This window comes from Jaculus jaculus, chromosome 8 (genome assembly GCF_020740685.1).
Source record: "Jaculus jaculus isolate mJacJac1 chromosome 8, mJacJac1.mat.Y.cur, whole genome shotgun sequence".
NCBI classification, from domain to species: domain Eukaryota; kingdom Metazoa; phylum Chordata; class Mammalia; order Rodentia; family Dipodidae; genus Jaculus; species Jaculus jaculus.
Window position 1 is genome coordinate 126,928,912 of NC_059109.1, and position 18,679 is coordinate 126,947,590.

General features: G+C 51.5%; 1 protein-coding gene across 2 annotated transcripts in view; it reads left to right on the forward strand.

The window, feature by feature from the left end:
* The window catches only part of Eya2 (EYA transcriptional coactivator and phosphatase 2), a 207,859-nt gene that overhangs the window by 80,418 nt on the left and 108,762 nt on the right, over window positions 1-18,679 (forward strand). For both annotated transcript variants that reach the window (XM_045157600.1, XM_045157599.1), the window contains exons 3-5: window positions 7,860-7,905; window positions 11,127-11,269; window positions 16,340-16,456. In XM_045157600.1, the coding sequence (XP_045013535.1) occupies window positions 7,860-7,905; window positions 11,127-11,269; window positions 16,340-16,456 (306 nt within the window). The remainder of the gene's footprint in view (window positions 1-7,859; window positions 7,906-11,126; window positions 11,270-16,339; window positions 16,457-18,679) is intronic.

The window sequence follows — 18,679 nt, forward strand, 5'->3', positions numbered from 1 at the left end:
GGTGGGGTGGGGGATAGGTGGATAGATGGATGGATGCAAACCGTAGTTTTTAGGGATAAGCTAACTCCAGGTCAATATTGGCTCTGAACTCTTAGTTTCATTAAGTACCTCCTGCCTGGTTAGTCGCCTCCCTAAATTACAAGCCGTAGTAAAGTCCTTGTTGGGTCCTTACAGAGATATTACTTAGGCTGTCATGGAGCCTGGTTTCCAGGAATCTATGAGCTGTGTTTCCTTCATTCCTATTCAAGAGATAATTGGTTCTGAACTGTATCCTGTCTTCTGGAAGGAGAGGGCCAAGTTCTGGATACTAAGGAGCCAAGCTGAGTGGAAGATTGCTTTCAAAACGCAGGTGCCTTTCTGAAAAGCTGCAGCCATAATCTCATTAAGGGAGGTGAAACCGCTGCAGGGAGCCGGCAGGTGGACTGCCTCTGCCCCTGCCCCCCAGCCCCCCTTTCCTCCCCCCCTCCGGGCACAGTTTCAGTCTCTCTGATTCCAGCCCTAGGCTGGCAGGCTCCAGGCAGTTCCCGCCGGTTGGGTGGAGCTGGCCAGAGCTCTGCCCCATCCTGGTCCAGTCTTGTTTTCTGGCCCTTCTCTGAGCCCCACCTCAGCTCCCCAGGGACCCTCACACCCAGAGCGACCTGCACCCTGCCTGGGTGTTGCTGCAGTGCCGAGACCCTGGGTATAGGGACAAAGACACTGACTGCCATGAATGCCACCGTGCCTGCACCAAAAAGCATCTGCCTAGGCAGTGCCTCCTGTCACATATTAATTTCCAGGACCCTTCTGGAACGGGGCGCTAGAGGTTCAGGGAAGTCCTTGAACCCCAAACCCGAAGTTCGTGATTTTTAACCAAAGAATTTGAATACGACTGAGGATAACTATTAAATTATTACATTTCTTTAGGGAAGTAGAGAACCTAGGAAAAGGCACCGACATGACTTGAGAGCCCATGCAGAGGGCCTGGGAAAAGCGAAAGGACAGAAGAGAAAGCGCAGAGAACGCCTGCCGTGCTGAGAACAGGAGGGGTAAAGAGCCCACGTGGAAAGTCAGGGCTGGGGAACTCTCCAGAAACTCACCAGAAGCTGGAGGTTAAAGAGAGGTCAGTCAGCCCAGAGACCTTGCCCTCCGCCTGCAAACGTATTTATAACCTTACGGTAGTGGGCCCTGTCCTCCAGCTCAGGCGAGCCAGGCTGGTTGGTTAGGGCTAGGGGCTGTCTCAGGAGGAGGCCAGCCATGATGCCAAGTTCTGGGGTCTAAGCCTGACCAACCGCCATGTCAGAATTAGATTTAAATCCTAGGAGGAACCTCCCTCCCAGGAGGGGCCCAGGTTTTGTGTGGAAAAACAGATCTAAGGACCAGAAAAGAAGTCAGATCATGCTTTGATCTCTAGCAAAGTGGAGAACTTGCTGCCTTTTTATTTTCAGGGGCCCAGTCACCCAAACTGCCTACTCCCTCTCCCTTCCCTGCTGTGTTCTGACTAGCCACGGCTACTAATTTTCTTTACGTATATTAAGTGTGTCTGTCGGGGGGGGAGGTGCATGTGTGTATTCATGTATGTGGAGGCTAAAGGACGGCCTGGGGTGGTGTTCCTCTGTAACATCGTCCACTTTTTAAAATTTTTTTTTAATTTTTATTTATTTATTTATTTGAAAGTGACAGAGAAAGAGGTAGATATATAGAGAGAATGGGTGCGCCAGGGCCTCTAGCCCCTGCAAACAAACTCCAGACGCATGCGCCCCCTTGTGCATCTGGCTAACGTGGGTCCTGGGGACTCAAACCTGGATCCTTAGGCTTTGCAATCAAATACCTTAACCACTAAGCCAACTCTCCAGTCCAAAATGATCTTTCATGTAAGTGCCTGTGCAGGCATGCATGTATGTGTGGGTACTTGTTGGTTTATGTAGGTGTACATGCACATGTGTGTAAGAGAGAGAGAGCGAGCGAGAGAGAACTTGTCTTGGGTGTCATCATCAGGAGCGCCATCCACCTAGGTTTTGAGACAGCATCTCTCACTGGCCTAGAACTCACCACAGGCTAGACTGGCAGGTCAGGAAACCCAGGGACCTTTCTTTCCCCTCCTTTCCCAGCCCTGGTATTACAGACACATGCCACCATGTGCAGTATATATGTGTTTTCTGGGGAATCAAACTCAGGTCCTCATGTGAACAAGGCAGACACTTAACTCATCTCCCCAGTACTCCCAAACTCATCTCCTCAGTCCCCCCAAACTGGATTTCATGCTTTGTTTATACAGGCGGAGCATCCCTGCCCTGAAATTCCAAGTTTTGAAACTTTAGGCACGCTAACACAAGGTCGTCAAGTGAGGTCACGTTGTGAAACTAGGGGCCCAAGGCTATGTGTTTTCCCTCTGCACCCGCGGTAACTGCACTTAGGTACTCCGATCTCCTCCAGTAGACACGAGGTCCTTCGAGGAAGGAACACCAGATGCCTTTGCTCACATGTGATTCAGTACCAACACACGGTGGGCCGTGAATGAATGAGCTGAATGGTCACAGATGTTCTGCCATCTGCTTGGCTGACCCTCCTCCTCTCATCCCTAGGAAGCGGGGTGGAAGAAGGGGAGGAGGAGGCACAGGCGAGTCCAACCTGAAACCCCATGGGCTTCGTGCGGCTGAGGACAGCTGTGAATGTGACCCAACACAAAATCATAAACTCACTTAAAATATGATGAGTTTTTTAAAAAATATTTTAATTTATTTATTTGCAAGGAAGGAGAGAGAGAGAGAGAGAGAGAGAGAGAGAGAGAGAGAGAGAGAGAGAATGACACACGAGGGCCTCCAGCCACTGCAAACAAATTCCAGACACATATGCCACCTTGTGCATCTTGCTTGTGTGGGTCCTAGGGACTGGAACCTGGGTCCTTTGGCTTTGCTGGCAAACGCCTTAATAGCTAAAGCCGTATCTCCAGACCGAGTTTTTTTGTTTGTTTTGTTTTGTAAGTCATTTATGCAGTTCTCAAGCATGTAGTCTGCAGTTACGACGTCATGTAGATCATATTCTGTGTTTTATTTTTTGCATGTGTATGTGTGTGGTATGCATGTGTGTCTGTGTGTCTGTATACATGTGGTGCATGGGTGTGTCCAGACCCAGAGGTCAATGTCAGGGCCCTTCCTCAGTTGCTTTCCACCTTATTCTTTGAGACAGATCCTCACTGGACCTGGAGCTCACTGGTTCTGCTAGACTAGCTAACCAGTGAGCCTCAGAGGTCCTCCTGTCTCTGCCTCCCCTGCACTGGGATTACAGGTGGACATCACCATTCCCCACATTCTACACAGGTGCCAGGGATTCGAACTCAGATCCTCATGCTCGGGGGGTAAGCACTTTATCCACTGAGCCATCTCCCCAGCCCCTTCATGTTGCATTTTAGAAGGTTGGACATTCCTGGTAGAGTTTTCCATTAAAGAGAAGCGGAGAAAGCTCTGTGTCCTCCCTACCTGTCCATTCCATGTCCTGGTCACATCCTCAAGACGTGCCGGTGATGCTTGAAGCCAACAGAACTGGCTATGCCTGATGCCACTGACCATAGTGGCTGTGTGCTTGGGAATCTCCTGAGAGTGACTTCAAAGCATATCTGTCCCTTGTGCCGACCGTCATTGTTCAAGTGGAGCGACTCGGGAGTTAGACAGCCGTTCTTGCTCGTCCCCTTCCTCTAGGCGGGGTGCCATGGAGGTCTTAGTGACTGACGGATGGCTATGGTGTCATCCAGAGGAGGCACTGTCACTGTGCAGAGTTGCTGCCAAAGCCACGCACGGCCATGTTTGAATGAGAGGCGCAGCATGGCCACCTGATCTGCCACCTGGAGGAAGCTACAGTGGTATTAAGAAAGTGGTGACGCACCTTCCAAGGCTCAGGGTCCAATGCAGAAGAGGCGGCGGAAAGAATGTAAGAGCCAAAGGAAGGGTAGGACTCCTTACAACGTGCTTCCTCCAGACACAAAATGGCCTGGATATCCATGACCTCACAGTGCCTGACACTACCTACACAAGACCCTCATAAGAGGAGGGAAAGATCATGACATCAAAATGAAAGAGAGACTGATTGAGATGGGGAGGGGGTATGATGGAAAATGGAGCTTCGAAGGGGAAAGTGGGGGGAGGGAGGGTATTACCATGGGATATTTTTTATAATCATGGAAGTTGTTAATAAGAATTTGAAATAAACAAAAAAAAAAAGAAAGTGGTTGCGCAGACACCTACAGGTCTATTCAAGGCACTCGGGTTTCACTGAGGACCACACTGTCCCCTACCATCTTAACAGTGACACCCTCTTCTCGCCTCCCTGGGGCTCGCCTTGCCCACATCTGTCAAGCCCGTGTCCTCATCCAGTCACGTCATTGGGCTGTGACAGATAGGGAGTGGACCACTGGCTCCAAGGTCCCCAAGGACTAGTGGGCACGGAGCAGCAGCCTGCTGGCCTCCCAGCACAGAGAGCCTCATGCCAGCCCCGCTCACGCCCCCGCCCCCGCTCCACACGCAGCCCGACTGTCCATCACGTCCCAGCCAAGAGGAAGAGGAGGAAGACAGGAGAGGAGGAACAGAAGGAGAGAGGAAGGCAAGGGCTACGGAGATGATGCACTTGAGCCGCCGTGTGTCAATGAGGAGGTTAATGTGATGCAGGAGAAAACAGGTTGAAAGCTGGTTTTCAAACATCACAGAGTAGGGGCTGGAGAGATGGCTTAGCGGTTAAGCGCTTGCCTGTGAAGCCTAAGGACCCTGGTTCGAGGCTCGACTCCCCCAGACACACGTTAACCAGATGCACAAGGGGGCGCACGCATCTGGAGTTCGTTTGCAGAGGCTGGAGGCCCTGGCATGCCCATTTTCTCTCTCTCTCTCTCTCTGCTCTTTTATCCCTCTGTCTGTTGCTTGCAAATAAATAAATAAATTAAAAAAAAAATCGCAGTCTAGGGCTGAAGAAATGGCTTAGCAGTTAAGGTGCTTGCCTATGAAGGCTAAGTAAGCACCCATGTTTGATTCCCCAGATCCTATGTAAGCGCAAGTTGGCGTATGCATCTGGAGTTCAATTGCAGTGGCTGGAGGCCCTGGAAGGCAATATATTCTTTCTCTCTATCTCTCTCTCTCTCATAAAAATAAATAAATTTCAAAAAGAAATCGGTCTGTACTCCTGAGTGACTGTTTTTCCTGCTGTCTTCCTGGTGGCCTGGTGAGGAGGGCAACAAGTGGCGATGCACAGAGCAGGGGAGGCCTGGCCTTGCGGGGAAGGAGCGAATGGCTTGGGGCTCAGAGGAGCGAGGGTGGAGGCGAGAGAAGGAAGCCGCCAGTCAAGCCAGATCAGCCCGTGGAGGCTGGAAGGGAAGATGCTCGCTTCTGGACTACACAGCAAGTTAACCCGAGCCCGCAGGAGCATTGCTTCCGTAGGTGTCTGTTTTCATGAACATTTGCACATTTATTAATGAAAATGTTTAATTCAGTGACTTGTGGCTTGCTCAATACACTCGAGTCCTGAGCTTTCACCAATGATGAGGCAGCTTTGGATGGAGACAGTTGCTTCTTGGTCCTGGGAGAGAAGGAGGAAGAGGCGGGGGGAGGGGGGAGTCCCTCCCAAGGAAGGAGAGAAGTGGCAAGGGGTACCTGCTGGGTGCCAGCGCTCTCTGTGACATCGAACACTGCTGGTCTAACAGTTTGGGGTTTTTTAAGTGTGATATATAAGGAATACACACACACACACACACACGCATCCTGTGTGCTCACCTCACCTGCAGTGACCATAAGGGAATATGAAGTGTCCTCCCTGTCCTCCTTCTACCTGTTGGAGTTGGAGTCTCTGACTGCTTCCAGAGCTTGTGGTTGTGTGTGTGGTTGTGTATGTGCGTGTGTGTGTGTTCCAGTGATTCTCTGGTCTGTGCTCCCCCAAAGGACTGGGGTTGCAGACACATGTGGCCAGGCCCAGCTTTCTATATGAGCCCTGGGAATAGATCCGGAGCTGTCTCTCAGTCCTCCTCAGGTCCTCATTCTTCAACAGAAAGTGCTGTTAACCACTGCGCCATTCCCCTAGCCCCAGGAGAGGAATGTGTTTTTACATCATCACTCAACACCCAAAACACATGCAGAAGCCAAACGCAGTCCCTTCTTACTGTGGGCAGTGCCTGTCGGTATTTTATGTAACCAAATAGACGCTTCTCCGTATTTAAGCCCAGCTCTCTCTCAGACCCTCATTCTGGCAAGGCAAATACTCTCACCCCCTGATCCCACAGCTGGGACTCTCTTAAGTGACGACAAGACCATCCCACCGCCACCCCCCCCAGTGGTTTGGGGATGCCACAGAATGGGACTGGGGGAGATGCTCACTGGTGTGGAGTTCAGGTTCACGTCGCCCTTGGTTTCAAGTCAAGAGACACTCAGACCTAAGAGCTTCTTTGTGTAGGGGGTGCGGAGGGCGATGAGAGCCTTGCCCACCCCAAGGCCCTGCAGTGAGAACCTGGTGAGAGCCAATGTCTGAGCCTCGTACATGAGCCGGGCTCGCAGTAAGCTCCCGAGGGAACGTTTGCTGTGGTTACATCGGTGACTGTCGCGGCTTGTAGTGATGTGGTTGAGGCAGGCAGCGGGTCTAGACCACCCCTGACTGCCTGTGAGTTATTCAACCTTTATTAGGCCTCCAGCTCTTCACCAGGGGATTAAAAGAATTAATTCCTATAAAGAACTTAGAGGGGAGATGGCATGAAACTTGCCCCAGGTAAATGAAGAGGATCGCCCTCATATCATTTAATCCTCGGGTTCTCACCCACCATACGGGGTGACTCCCAAGGCCTGCCAAGTCTCCGAGTGAGGCGGGGAGTGGAAGAGCGACTGGTCCGCGGAGTCTCAGCACAGGGGCCAGAGGCTCAGAGCTCCACAGCCTTGGAGCAGAGACATGCAGCCACTTCCCTGCACGTCAGAGCGAACTGACAAGCAGGTGCACGTGGCCCTACCTAGAACTTAACCCACGCTGCGCTGTGGGGACATTGAGTGGTGGAGTTTAAGATGATACAGTACAAAAGAGCTCCGCATACCGTGTGTCCAGAGGTGGGGAGTGAGACACTCACATCAGGAGCTCGGTTGCTGATCTAGAAGGTGCCTTCATTGGCAGTGGCCGAGCCAGCTTCACCTGACCTCTACTGATTCAGCATGGGGCGGGAGGATCAGCAAAGGTGCTGCCCTTGGAGGATGATGTCATGTGGACAGAGCCACCCAGTGTTTGCATTCCCAGTGTGCTTTGAGGCAGGGATAGAGGTGGTACTCTTCAAGAATGTAAACGGGGGCTGGAGAGATGGCTTAGCGGTTAAGGCACATGCTTGTGAAGCCTGACGACTCAGGTTTGATTCCCCAGGACCCATGTAAGCCAGATGTGCCTAGTGGCACATGCGTCTGGAGTTTGTTTGCAGTGGCTAGAAGCCCTGGCACGCCCATTCTCTCTCCCTTCCTCTCTCTCTGACTGTAATAAATAAATAACAATAAAACCCTTTTTTTTAAAAAAAAAAAAGAATGTAAATGGCATGAACCTGGGTCAGGCCTCAGGTGTGTGGTTGTGTGGTCATGTGACTTGATCATGTGACTTGACTCAAGCATGTTCTTCCTCTTTGGCCTCAGTTTCCCCATCTGTACAATGTGTGAGGAATGAGTTCTACCCTTATGTCTCCAGATGTCATCCACTCTTTTTATGCCTGCCCTCCTGAAGTACCCAGACAGGAAGGCATTCTGAAGGGACTGCGAACCCTCTAAGGAGGAGGGTGCTACAATACCACACCTCTGTCGGGTCCTCCCAGTAAGTCGCTGTCTGAAGTCACGACTTTGCGGGAACATCACCGCAGTGCCTAAAACCTTCCATGTTTCTTTCTCCTCCAGGCATCACCAGATCAGCCCCTCCGAGTGTGTCCCAGCTCTTTGCAAGGTGAGTGTACTGGCCTTGACGCACTTTCTTCCTCAGAAGTTAGAGGCTGAGAGAGAGACGGGGGCGGCAGGGCAGGGGGGCTCTGGAAATGACTCCCTGGTAAGATCCCAGCGTGGTCCCAGAGCTGAGAGGCTCTAAGCAGGGGGTCCACCTGCGTGGTCCTCGGTCTCCCTATCTGGGAACAGGAAGTGTCGACGGTCTCTGGACATGAAACGATCACAAATGGGCAAACCACTGAGAACGGCCTGGAACACTGCTCCAGGAGCGCTGTCTGCTCTTTCCTTCTTCTGTTTGTTTTCTTTGTCATCCCTCCTTCCCTTGTCATGCAGAGACTTTCCTCTGCCACTTCTTCCTCTCCCCCTTTCCTGCCCCTTCCCTCGCTGTTTCTCTTCGTTGTTTTCTTCCCGCTCTGTCTCCCTCTCCTTTCACATCTCTGCCTACCATTTTATTCCTTTTGCCCTTCATCCTTTCTCCCCCCTCTGATACTCCGCACTCCCAAGGCCAGTAATGAGCCCTGGGCCTGAGAGAGGAGGGGACACAGTCCTGTCCCCAGGGGGCTTCTAGTCCAGTGAGGAAACTGATGGAATAAGCTCCTCATTGGTGGCATAGTTGCCCCTTCCCAGGGCCACCCAGGCAGCAGAAAATAGTGATGGTCAGGGCACCAGGGCCTTCTGGTGGGAGCTGTCCATGCCAGCCCAAGCTAGATTGGACCTCAGGCCAGATGGTACCTTCCTGAGCTTCCAGAAATCTCTCTTCCATGAGGAGCCACTGGTAAAGACGACACTTCTTCGCTTGCCTCTCCCTCTGGAAGAGGCTCAGGGCGTGGAGGGTCAGCTGAAGACTGCGCAGTCTCCCTGGCTGCTCCCGGAGCCCCGGGTTGGGGAATGCTGCCTCCGGTTCTCTAGGTTTTAACTTGTTCCCAGTTGCTTCACTGTGCTTTGATGGGAAGCAGGAGTTGACCGTCTCAGATTTCCACTTCCTGCCTCTCCCCTATGGAAGAGCAGGGTGCGACCTAAGGACATTTTCAAGTAAGGGTCTCCGCTCAGCAGGAAGTCCCGCCCCACCCACCCACCAACCCATCAACCCACCTCACCACCAGGAGCACCACCCAGGCACCTGCTGAGCCAGGATATTGGCTGATGTAATGTCTTCCAGAAGTGGGTCTGGCATCTCCAGCCCAGAATGATTTTCTCATGCTTCTTGGTGCACGTTCCCCCAAGGAATCCTTTACGACTGCAGTAGAGCCCTTTGGAAAAGCAGAGTTGAAGCACATCTGGATAGGTCCCATGCGATTTGAGTTCACCATACACCTGCAGTGAGTCTGTGGATGCAGGGGCCACCAAACAGGTCTTATATCTAGATAAAAAAAAAAAAAAAAAAAAAAAGGTGTATCTGGAAATGACCGGGTTTTAGGTAAAGTGATGTAATGGAGCCAGACACGGCTTCAGACTTCCGTCGTGCCTGTGGCGCACGGGGTTATGTCCAGCAAGGGCTGCGGAACGGAAGGCTCGCCGGTGTGGCCTCGGAAGCCACAGCTCAGGCTGCAAGCGTCTGTCTGTTCATTCAGCCTGTTTCGTTATCTGTAAAATGAGGATTAGAGCCAGGTGTGGCGGCACTCGGGAGGCAGACGTAAGAGGGACGCTGTGAGTTCAAGGCCACCGGGAGACTGCATAGTAAATTCCGGGTCAGCCTGGACTAGAGCAAAACTCTACCTCAAACCCACTCACCCTCCCCACCCCCCAACACACAAAAAAAGAGAGTAAGAGAGTTAGGTGTGGTGGGTTAGGTCTGCAAGCCCAGCACTCAGGGAGGCTGAAGCAGGAGGATTACTGTGAGTTGGAGACCAGCCTGGGCTGTTACAGAGTGAGGCTCAGCCTCAAGAAAAATGGGGGTGAAAATAGTTAAGTGCCAACACTGTTGTCGGAGCTGGGGTGTTCGCTGAAGAAGAGTGGCACAGTGAGAGTTAGATTCAGGAGTGACCAAGACCACAGAGGCCACTCTGAGGTAAAGATGGAAGCTTTTATTTGGGGGAGGGAGGGACGCGAGCTGCCAGGATTGACTCTCGAGAGCGGAGCAGTCGACTTTGAGGTCACAGATAGTGCGCTACATAGAGCTCTTCAGCTGGGGGAAGGTGAGGAAGGGAAAAGAACTCCTTTGTTCTTTACATTAGCCATAGGGTGTGAGACCAGAGGTGACCAGGTGGGAGATAAGGGGGGGCAGGAAACCTAGACCTGGGGCATTGTTAGGCAAGGAAGGGATGATGGCTGGGTGGTTCCTTGAGGAATGTGGATGACCCACTTCCTTGTGTCTCTGTTGCCCTCCTGCTGCCCTCAGTGACTCCATTTTGTCCTGACCTAACAGTGGGGACATTGCAGACAGAGGGTGACAATCTAGAGGTGGTCAAATCAAATCCAGCTGTAGCACCCAGACCCTGGCTGACATTTGCATTCCACAAAAAGAGGGGAAATTGTGTGTGTGTGTGTGTGTGTGTGTATGTGTGTGTGTGTGTGTCCTCTGCACGTTTAAAAATATTGTCAATGAATTCAAATTCAAGGAAAAATAAATGGCACTGAGCACAGATAGCCTATCCAGGGACCCATAAACTGAATGGCCCTCCAGACATCATGGTTCCCCTCTGCGTCGGAACTCACCGTGACTGTACCCTTTCACTTTCTCATCGCTGTGAACAAATATCTGACCAGAAGCAACTTAAGGAAGGAAAGGGTTTCACTGGACTTACGGTTATGAAGGGAGGCTTGACGGTGGCAGGAACAGGAAGCAGGTTCATCACATTGTAGTCAGAAAGCAGAAGAGGAAGTGGGGTGGCCTATAAAACCTCACAGCCAGGCTCCGCCTCCTAAAGGTTCCACAAGTTCCCAAGCAGCGCCACCAACTGGAGACCAAGTGTGCAAACACATGAGCCTATGGGTGGGTGGGTAGGGAGGGATTTTAAGTTCAAAGCTCAACTGATTGTGACCTCCAGGGCTGAGTAAGTCAAGGTCCTGGAGAAGCAGAATTGACTCGTGGTGGCAAGAGCAGACGTGGTAGACGCACCCGCCTTTCTTCACTTGGGGTCTTTGAGCCTTTGTTCTTCGTCTCTAAAGTAGGAGATCAGAAGCTCTGCTCGGAACACTGGTCAGCCCTAGTTCACACTCTAGACCAAGAGCCGGGGAAGGGATGTTGGGCCGGGAGACTTAACCTTCTCTCCTTCTTCCTGCCAGGCCTCTCCCGTGTGTCCCCCCCAGCCAGCCTTCCGCAACCATGGCAGCCTACGGCCAGACGCAGTACAGCGCGGGCATTCAGCAGGCGCCACCCTACACAGCTTACCCACCTCCAGCACAAGCCTACGGGATCCCTTCTTACAGTGAGTACCAGGCAAGCCCTCCATTCCCCCGGGCTCTCCGGCACCCATTGCGGTCTTCCTCTCTTTCTTTCTTTAATGTTTAAAAAAGATTTTATTTTTATTTATTTGAGAAGAGAGAGTGAGAATGGATGCACCAGAGCCTCTAGCCACTGCACACGGACTCCGGTCGCATGCGCCATCATGTGCATCTGGCGTACGTGGGACCTAGAGAATCGAACCAGGGTCCTGAGTCTTTGTAGGCATGTGCTGCCTTAACCACTAAGCCATCTCTCCAGCCCCATCGTGGTCTTTCTTCTTGCCTCAATACAGAATGGTCAGTGCAGCCACATTGGTTTTAGTGTTGAGGTCTAAAAGAAGAGACTCAGTAATATGGTTCAGAAACTAAAGACCATGTCACAAGGCCTCTTTGTTTTATGTATATTATTGGGCTGGAGAGATGGACCAGCAGTTAAAGACACTTGCTTGCAAAGCCTGAAGATCCAAATTTGATTCCCCAGTACACATGTAAAACCCAACGCACAAGGTGGTACATGCATCTGGAATTCATTTGTGAGGGCTAGAGGCCCTGGTGCACCCATTCTCTCTCTCTCTCACACACACACGCAAACACTTTCTCTTTCTCTCTCCTTGCAAATAAATATTTGCATGGAGAGAGATAGAGAAAGAAAATCAGAACCACTTTGTGCATCTGGCTCTATATGAGTCCTGGGGATTTGAACCCAGGTCAGACTTGGGCCAGCAAGCTTTTGCAAGCAAATACCCCAGACCCCACAGGGCCTCTTTTAATTGTAAGAGTCATAAACCTGGCCCAAGCTGGTCTAGAGAAGGCTTTAATGATTTAATGGGGATTTAATGATTAACTAACATACTGACAGGTCTTGGGATATGGCTGACTTCAGGTCTGGCTGGATCCAGGAGCTCCAGTGACATGGGTAATGTGTATCACTCCACCTTCAGATGCTCTCCTTTGAACTGGCTTTTCTCTCATGGAAGTTGTCCCTGCATAGCAACAGAGATGGTGGCCATAAACTTTGCTCCTTGAAGATCATCATTTCTAGTGGAAAGCGAGTCCATCTTTCCAGCAAGATCCCATATTGGCTCTCACTGGCCCAAACTGTGCCATGTCACATTCAGAGCAAGGCAAAGAGATGAGGTGAAGGCCCAGGGAGTCTGACACCCACGGGTTGTGTCCTTGGGAGGGATGACTCTCTCTCAAGCACAGAGTACCTGAAGGAAGCTGGGTGCTGTGGAGGCAGAAATAGACTCCTTGACCTTGACTTTTTTTTTTTCTTTTGCTGGCTTGATGAGGTAGGGTCTCACTGTAGCCCAGGCTGACCTGGAATTTACTCAGTAGTGTCAGGGTGGCCTCAAACTCACAGCGATCCTCCTTCTTCTGCCTCCCAAGTGCTGGGATGAAAGGCATACACCACCACACCTGGCAGACCTGGACTCTAAGCACCTTAGTGCTGACAGCTGAAGACTGTGGGACATGGGCAAACTCCCTGGTCGTCCCCTTCTCTCTGATGGCTGTGTCAGCCATGCTCCTTGGTAGTTAGGGGCAAAGACTGACCTGCATCAGCTTGAGGAACAAGGGGGGGGGGTAGCCTCTATAGCTGGAAAGTCTCATGGCTCTGGCTGCAGGCAGGGTTTGATCCAGGTGCTCAGATTCCATCCCTCAGGACCCACGTAAGCCAAGTACACAAGGTGGCACATGCATCTGAAGTTAGTTTGCAGTAGCTACAGGCCCTGACACACCCTTTCTCTCTCTCTCCCACCTCCTCTCTCTCTTTCTCTTTCAAATAAATAAGTAATTCAAAACTTCAATCCAGGTATGGTGGCTCACACCTATAATTCTGGCACTCAGGGGGATGAGGGAAGAGAATCATAGTGAGTTCGAGGCCAGTGTGGGCTACAGAGCAAGTTCCAGGTCAGCTTGGGGCTAGAGTGACACCCTGTCTAAAACACTTCATAACTCCAGTGTCGTGAAACACATGGTCAGGAGTCCTGCACGCACATTTTGAGGAGTGGGAAGTGTGTGGCTGTAAGGTTTTTTCTTAGTAGCCACACTTTGCCATAGTCCCTACCCAGCCCATGATGGTCTTCAGTGATTTGCCTATCCCAGGAAGACATTTGAATGCTTCAACCCTGCCCAAAAGAAAGAGAAAAAAAAAAATACTGAACAAACTCCAGAAGCATGTGCCACTTTGGGCATCTAGCTCTACGTGGGTACTGGGGAATTGAACCCAACCCAGTGCATTTAACCGCTGAGCCATCTCCCCAGCCTGCGAACGTTTCAAGTTCCCCATGTTGTGAGCTACAGGCAAGGCTCAAGGGAAGCCAAGAAGCTCTAAGGATGGAGACAAACAAGGAAGGTTCCCAGGCCCGTGAAGAAGGCCTTGGAAATGAGCTGCCACGGCCTGTGGATGTGGCTCAGTGGGTGACATCCAGAGTGGTTCTCTGCCCTCCACACACACATGCCGCAGCCCATGGGCACCCACCCTCACACCCATGACCATACACACATCATAAATACATAAGTAAAGAGAGCCGGGCTGGAGAGATGGCTTAGCGGTTAAGCGCTTGCCTATGAAGCCTAAGGACCCCGGTTCGAGGCTCGATTCCTCAGGACCCATGTTAGCCAGATGCACAAGGGAGCACACGCGTATGGAGTTTGTTTGCAGTGGCTGGGGGCCCTGGCGCACCCATTCTCTCTCTCTCTCAAATAAATAAAAATAAACAAAAGATATTTTTTTTAAAAAAAAGAGCATGCACATGCGCAAAACCCGAGGTCCCATCACCAGTGCAGGAGGCAGAGAGAGACGGAGGGGGGATGTGGACGTTGTGGGAAGGGCATGTCGGAGGGAGGCAGGAGGGCTTGGTGGAGGCTAGTGGAGGGTGGTGGGTGAAGCATGGAGCAAAAACTTTGTCAAGCAGATGTCGGGGCGTGGAGGTTGGCACACACGTGCTGGAGTGAGGTTGCTGGAGGCCAGGGCCAGGCTGTGGCGGTGAGCAGACAGCCACAGAAGATGCCAGGAGCCATTCCAGAGGGGCAAGTGGCAGGTCCTGCCGGCGCTTCAATACCGGGCATTAATACCAGCCACCATGGATGACTTCTCAACACTGGTCTTGCTTTGTGTCCGTTAATTCCTCTAATCCCTGCCTCAACCCTACAAGGGGTGGTGGCAGCGTTATCCTCCCTTGAGGCTCAGAGGGAGCAAGTATCTAGCCCAAGGTCACCCAGCTGCTGGGTGGCAGAGGTGAATTGAGCCCCCCGCTGGCTGAGCTTGGCTGGGTGGATGAGGGATCTGTAAATCCCAGGGGATTAGCTCTGACAGCCTCAGGCCAGCAGGTGTGGATGTTCTGTCAAAGTGTCTTTCCCTCCAGTGCCAGAAGCCTGAGACAGTCACACACAGGTGACCCTGCCTGGCTGACAGCCAGGAACACTGTAGCCATATTATTTTTCACATAAAAACGAAAAACAGCCCCGTTCCCAGACACAACATGGCATCAGATGGGAATTAATTTGGTGCAACGTTATTTGACTGTCTCAGAACTTTTGTCTCCACACGACGTGGGGTGGGTGGTTAGAGCTATGGCCTTGGAGTTCCTCTGCCTCACTCCATGCCCCACCCCTGCCTGAGACTGATCCAGAAACCCTGGGAGAGTCACCTCGCCTCCCAGAACTGCAGTTTCCTCTCACACAACAGAAGAAACACTAACTCTTCCTTATCCAGGTGCTTGGGAGGGTTAAAGGAAATTGATATTGGAGATTGTCTAACTGTAAGTGGCCAAATGATAGTTTTCCATTTTGTGGGTCCTATGATCTCCATGGTAACTTTTCTATTCTGCCATGGTAGCGTGAAAGCAGCCAGACCGTGTGTATGCTGATGGGTGTGTCTGTGTTCTGATAAAACTTTATTGACACAAACAAACAGGGAACCAGCTTTGGCCCATGGAGCTGAGCTGTATAAAGAGTGGAGCTGCTGGGTGTGGTGGTGCACGCCTTTGATCCCAGCACTTAGGAGGCAGAGGTAGGAGGATCACTATGGGTTCAAGGCCACTCTGAGACTACATAGTGAATTCCAGGTCAGCCTGGGCTACAGTGAGACCCTACCTTGAAAACCAAAAAATAAAGCGAAGCTGTTGGGCACCCAGAGACCAGGAAAGTCCATACTCTATGCATATGCAGGCTTTCCCCACTGTCCTTAGATTCCTCTGGCACCTGCCTGTGCTGCTCAAGACAGAAAGGTGATAGCAGGGCATTCTTCCAGACAGTTCTAGAGGGTAGGAGCAGGGGCCCTATTCCTTTTTGTTGTTGTTGTTGCTTCCCAGTGGCTGGATTGTGTAAGTCAACCTGAAACTGAAGAGTGAGGTTGCCTGAAACAAAGAGGGTCTGGGACTGGGACTGGGACCGTTGGGGGGAGGGAGATCTGGGCAGGGCCGCAAGGTCACCTGCAGTCACTCCCTGCGCGTCTGTCTACATTGCTGAGGCCCAGCGCCACATACGGGCCGTGAGCAAGCCAGCCCCCGGGGGCTATAGAACAATGTTGTCGCGTGGGCCATCCTGATGTCAAGTCCACGGTGGCGAAAACTTGTGATTTTTTTCAAACCAAAGCAACTCATTTGGATTCCCTTAAAAATACACAAGCCAGGGCTGGAGAGATAGCTTAGTGGTTAAGGCACTTGCCTGCAAAGCCCAAGAACCTAATGTCCTTCGACACCCTGGATCTCACGTATCCCGGACACACAACATGGCACGTGTAAGGTCACACACATGAATGCACAAAAGGTGTCTGGAGTTCAATTACAGTGGCTGGAGGCCCTGGCCCACCAATTCTCTCTCTCTCACTGTTTCTCGCTCTCGCACTGTATTGCTACAAAAGCCAATCTGTTGGATTTGCCTCAAGGAAAAAAAAAAAAAACATACACAGGCTGACTTCAAGTGCTTGAGCCAGTCCAGGCAAGGAAGCTGGTAAGAGTATGCACTGTCTTGACTCAGTAGCTCCTTTATGGTGACAAGGGAGTGTCCTAATTGTGTGTCCTTGGTTTTTCTGCCCCCTCCGTCCCAAGGCATCAAGACAGAAGACAGTTTGAACCACTCTCCGAGCCAGGGTGGGTTCCTGAGCTATGGGTCAAGCTTCAGCACCACGCCCGCTGGACAGAGCCCTTACGCCTACCAGATGCACAGTAAGTAGAGCCACACCAGCCTCCTCCCTCGGGCACCCAAGGGTGGGTGTCCCTCCATTCATGGGCTCATTTGTGCACCCGCTCAGCAGATTTCCAGAGCATCTACTGGGTGTCAGGCTCCATCACAAGCCGGACAAAATAGGAGTTGTGTCCTGGTGGCATTCCTCCGCGGGAGAGGCAGAGACTGGTAATAGATACAGAAGTCGTAACGAGGAAGCTGACGTTGGCGGGGGCTGGGCGTGACACAGGGTCTTCATAGAGTGGCAGGCAGCTAAGAGTCAGGAGAGAAGGACTATATGACTTAGTCACCAGAGAGAAAGAGAGTTCTTCGAAGAGGGGGCATTGGACAGAGTCCCAACAGTGAGGCAGAGCTACCCAGCTGTAAACCTTGGAGAGAGCATTACAGACAAAGGGAATGAATGGGTAATATAGGAGCTGTCTGGCAGGAAACGTGTCAGTGTACTTGAGACACAGAACGGAGAGGTGGCTCTGGGACAGTGTGAGAGGTCACACGGAAGGGAGAAGCTGGGAGGAGAGGCAGGACCTGGGCAAGGGCTGTAGGACAGCATTGACTTGCATTCAGAATGGTGGGACAAGCCAGCTCATCATAGAGACGTGGAGAAATGCTGTCTGAGGTACAGTGGGCAAGCAGGAAGATGGGTACCCCAAAAGAGGCCCCCTTATGTCTGCAGTGAAGCAGGTCGGCTGAGCTGTGTCGTCACTCAGACCCTCCCAGAGTCCCTTCTCTACTGTGAAACCTTTCAGAGCATCTAGGGGTGGTGTATGGACAAGGGTCCAGTGGCAGTAACTTTGGGACCTCAATCCTGATATTTTTCCCCTCCAAACCATGTTTCTAAAAGTGACCATCAAGGGTCTGAAAACTGACATGAAAAAGACAGTGTCTTGACAAGAGAGGCTGGTGGTTGAGAATTTAAAGGGGAAAAAAAAACAGCTATTGGGAAATATCGTCATCTTATCTGTGGATTTTGACTGTTTTATTAAGCACATCAAACCATCTTTGGGGTGCATGTGGAAAAAGAGGTGGTGAACATGCATGCCGAGCCCCCTGACACAATCAGCAAACCTTGTCCCTGGTGCAAGGTGGGGATTGTCTCACACAGCCTTCGTGACACTCTCAAGTGTCAGAACTGATCTTGTTGCCACCTTACGGAACAGAAAACTGAGGGACAGGGTGGTGTGTTTGCCCGATGTCCAGAGACGTTTAGATTTCCCCACAAATATAGTGGGAAGGAGATGGTGTGGCAATTATCTTCTCATTGCTAGGGCAGAACATCCAACCAGAAGCAGCTAATGGGAGGAGAGGGTTTATTTCAGCTTATAGCTTGAAGGGAAGTTTCATCGTGATGGGGGGGTGGAGGAGGAAACAAGGCAGAGCAGGTGGCTGGGGCAAAGGAAGCTGTTTCAGTGAGTCGCCAGCTGCCAAGGCGCTGCAGGCTAGACTAACAGGCCTTAAGCTCCGCCCCCAGCGACACACCTCCCCCTGCAAGGCTCAACCTCCCAAAGGCTCCACCAGCTGGGGTCTAAGTAGGAGGCTTAATCAATCATTTGAGGCTATGGGGGATAATTTACCATCAAACCCCTACAGATGGCATCCTATCTTGGGGATGAAGTGAACTTCCATCCCCCAGCCTCATCCTAGAGATGCTCTTGACCATGATGTCTTCTACTTCCTCCCCTGCTGTCACTCCTGCCTCCTGCCAGTGGCCTTCCCGAGTGTCCCTGGAGGGTCCCAGTGTCTGGAGCCATCTCTAAGTGGTGGGGAGTAAAGCCAGTGTCAGTTGTAAAGACTTAAGGAGCCGGGCGTGGTGCACACCTTTGATCCCAGCACTCAGGAGGCAGAGGAAGGAGGATTACCATGAGTTCTAGATCACCCTGAGACTACATAGCGAATTCCAGGTCAGCCTGGGCTAGAGTAAAATCCTACCTCAAAAAAAAAAAAAAAAAAAGAGTTATAGAGGCCGGACGCTGAAGGGTTTCACTGCCTCTGTTGGAGGGGCTTAGTTCTGAGGAAGAAGAAGGGAGTGAAAGATTGAGGTGGTTGAGGAAGGCCTGAGGATTCCACTGAGTGTAACTTCCTGGCCTTGCTCCATGAGAATCTGGGATTCCCTCTAAAGAGTTAAAGTTGTAATTTCATAGATACAAAAAGAACAGAAGTTGACCCATGCCCACCACGTTACAGATCGGTAAATTCAGGCCTACAAC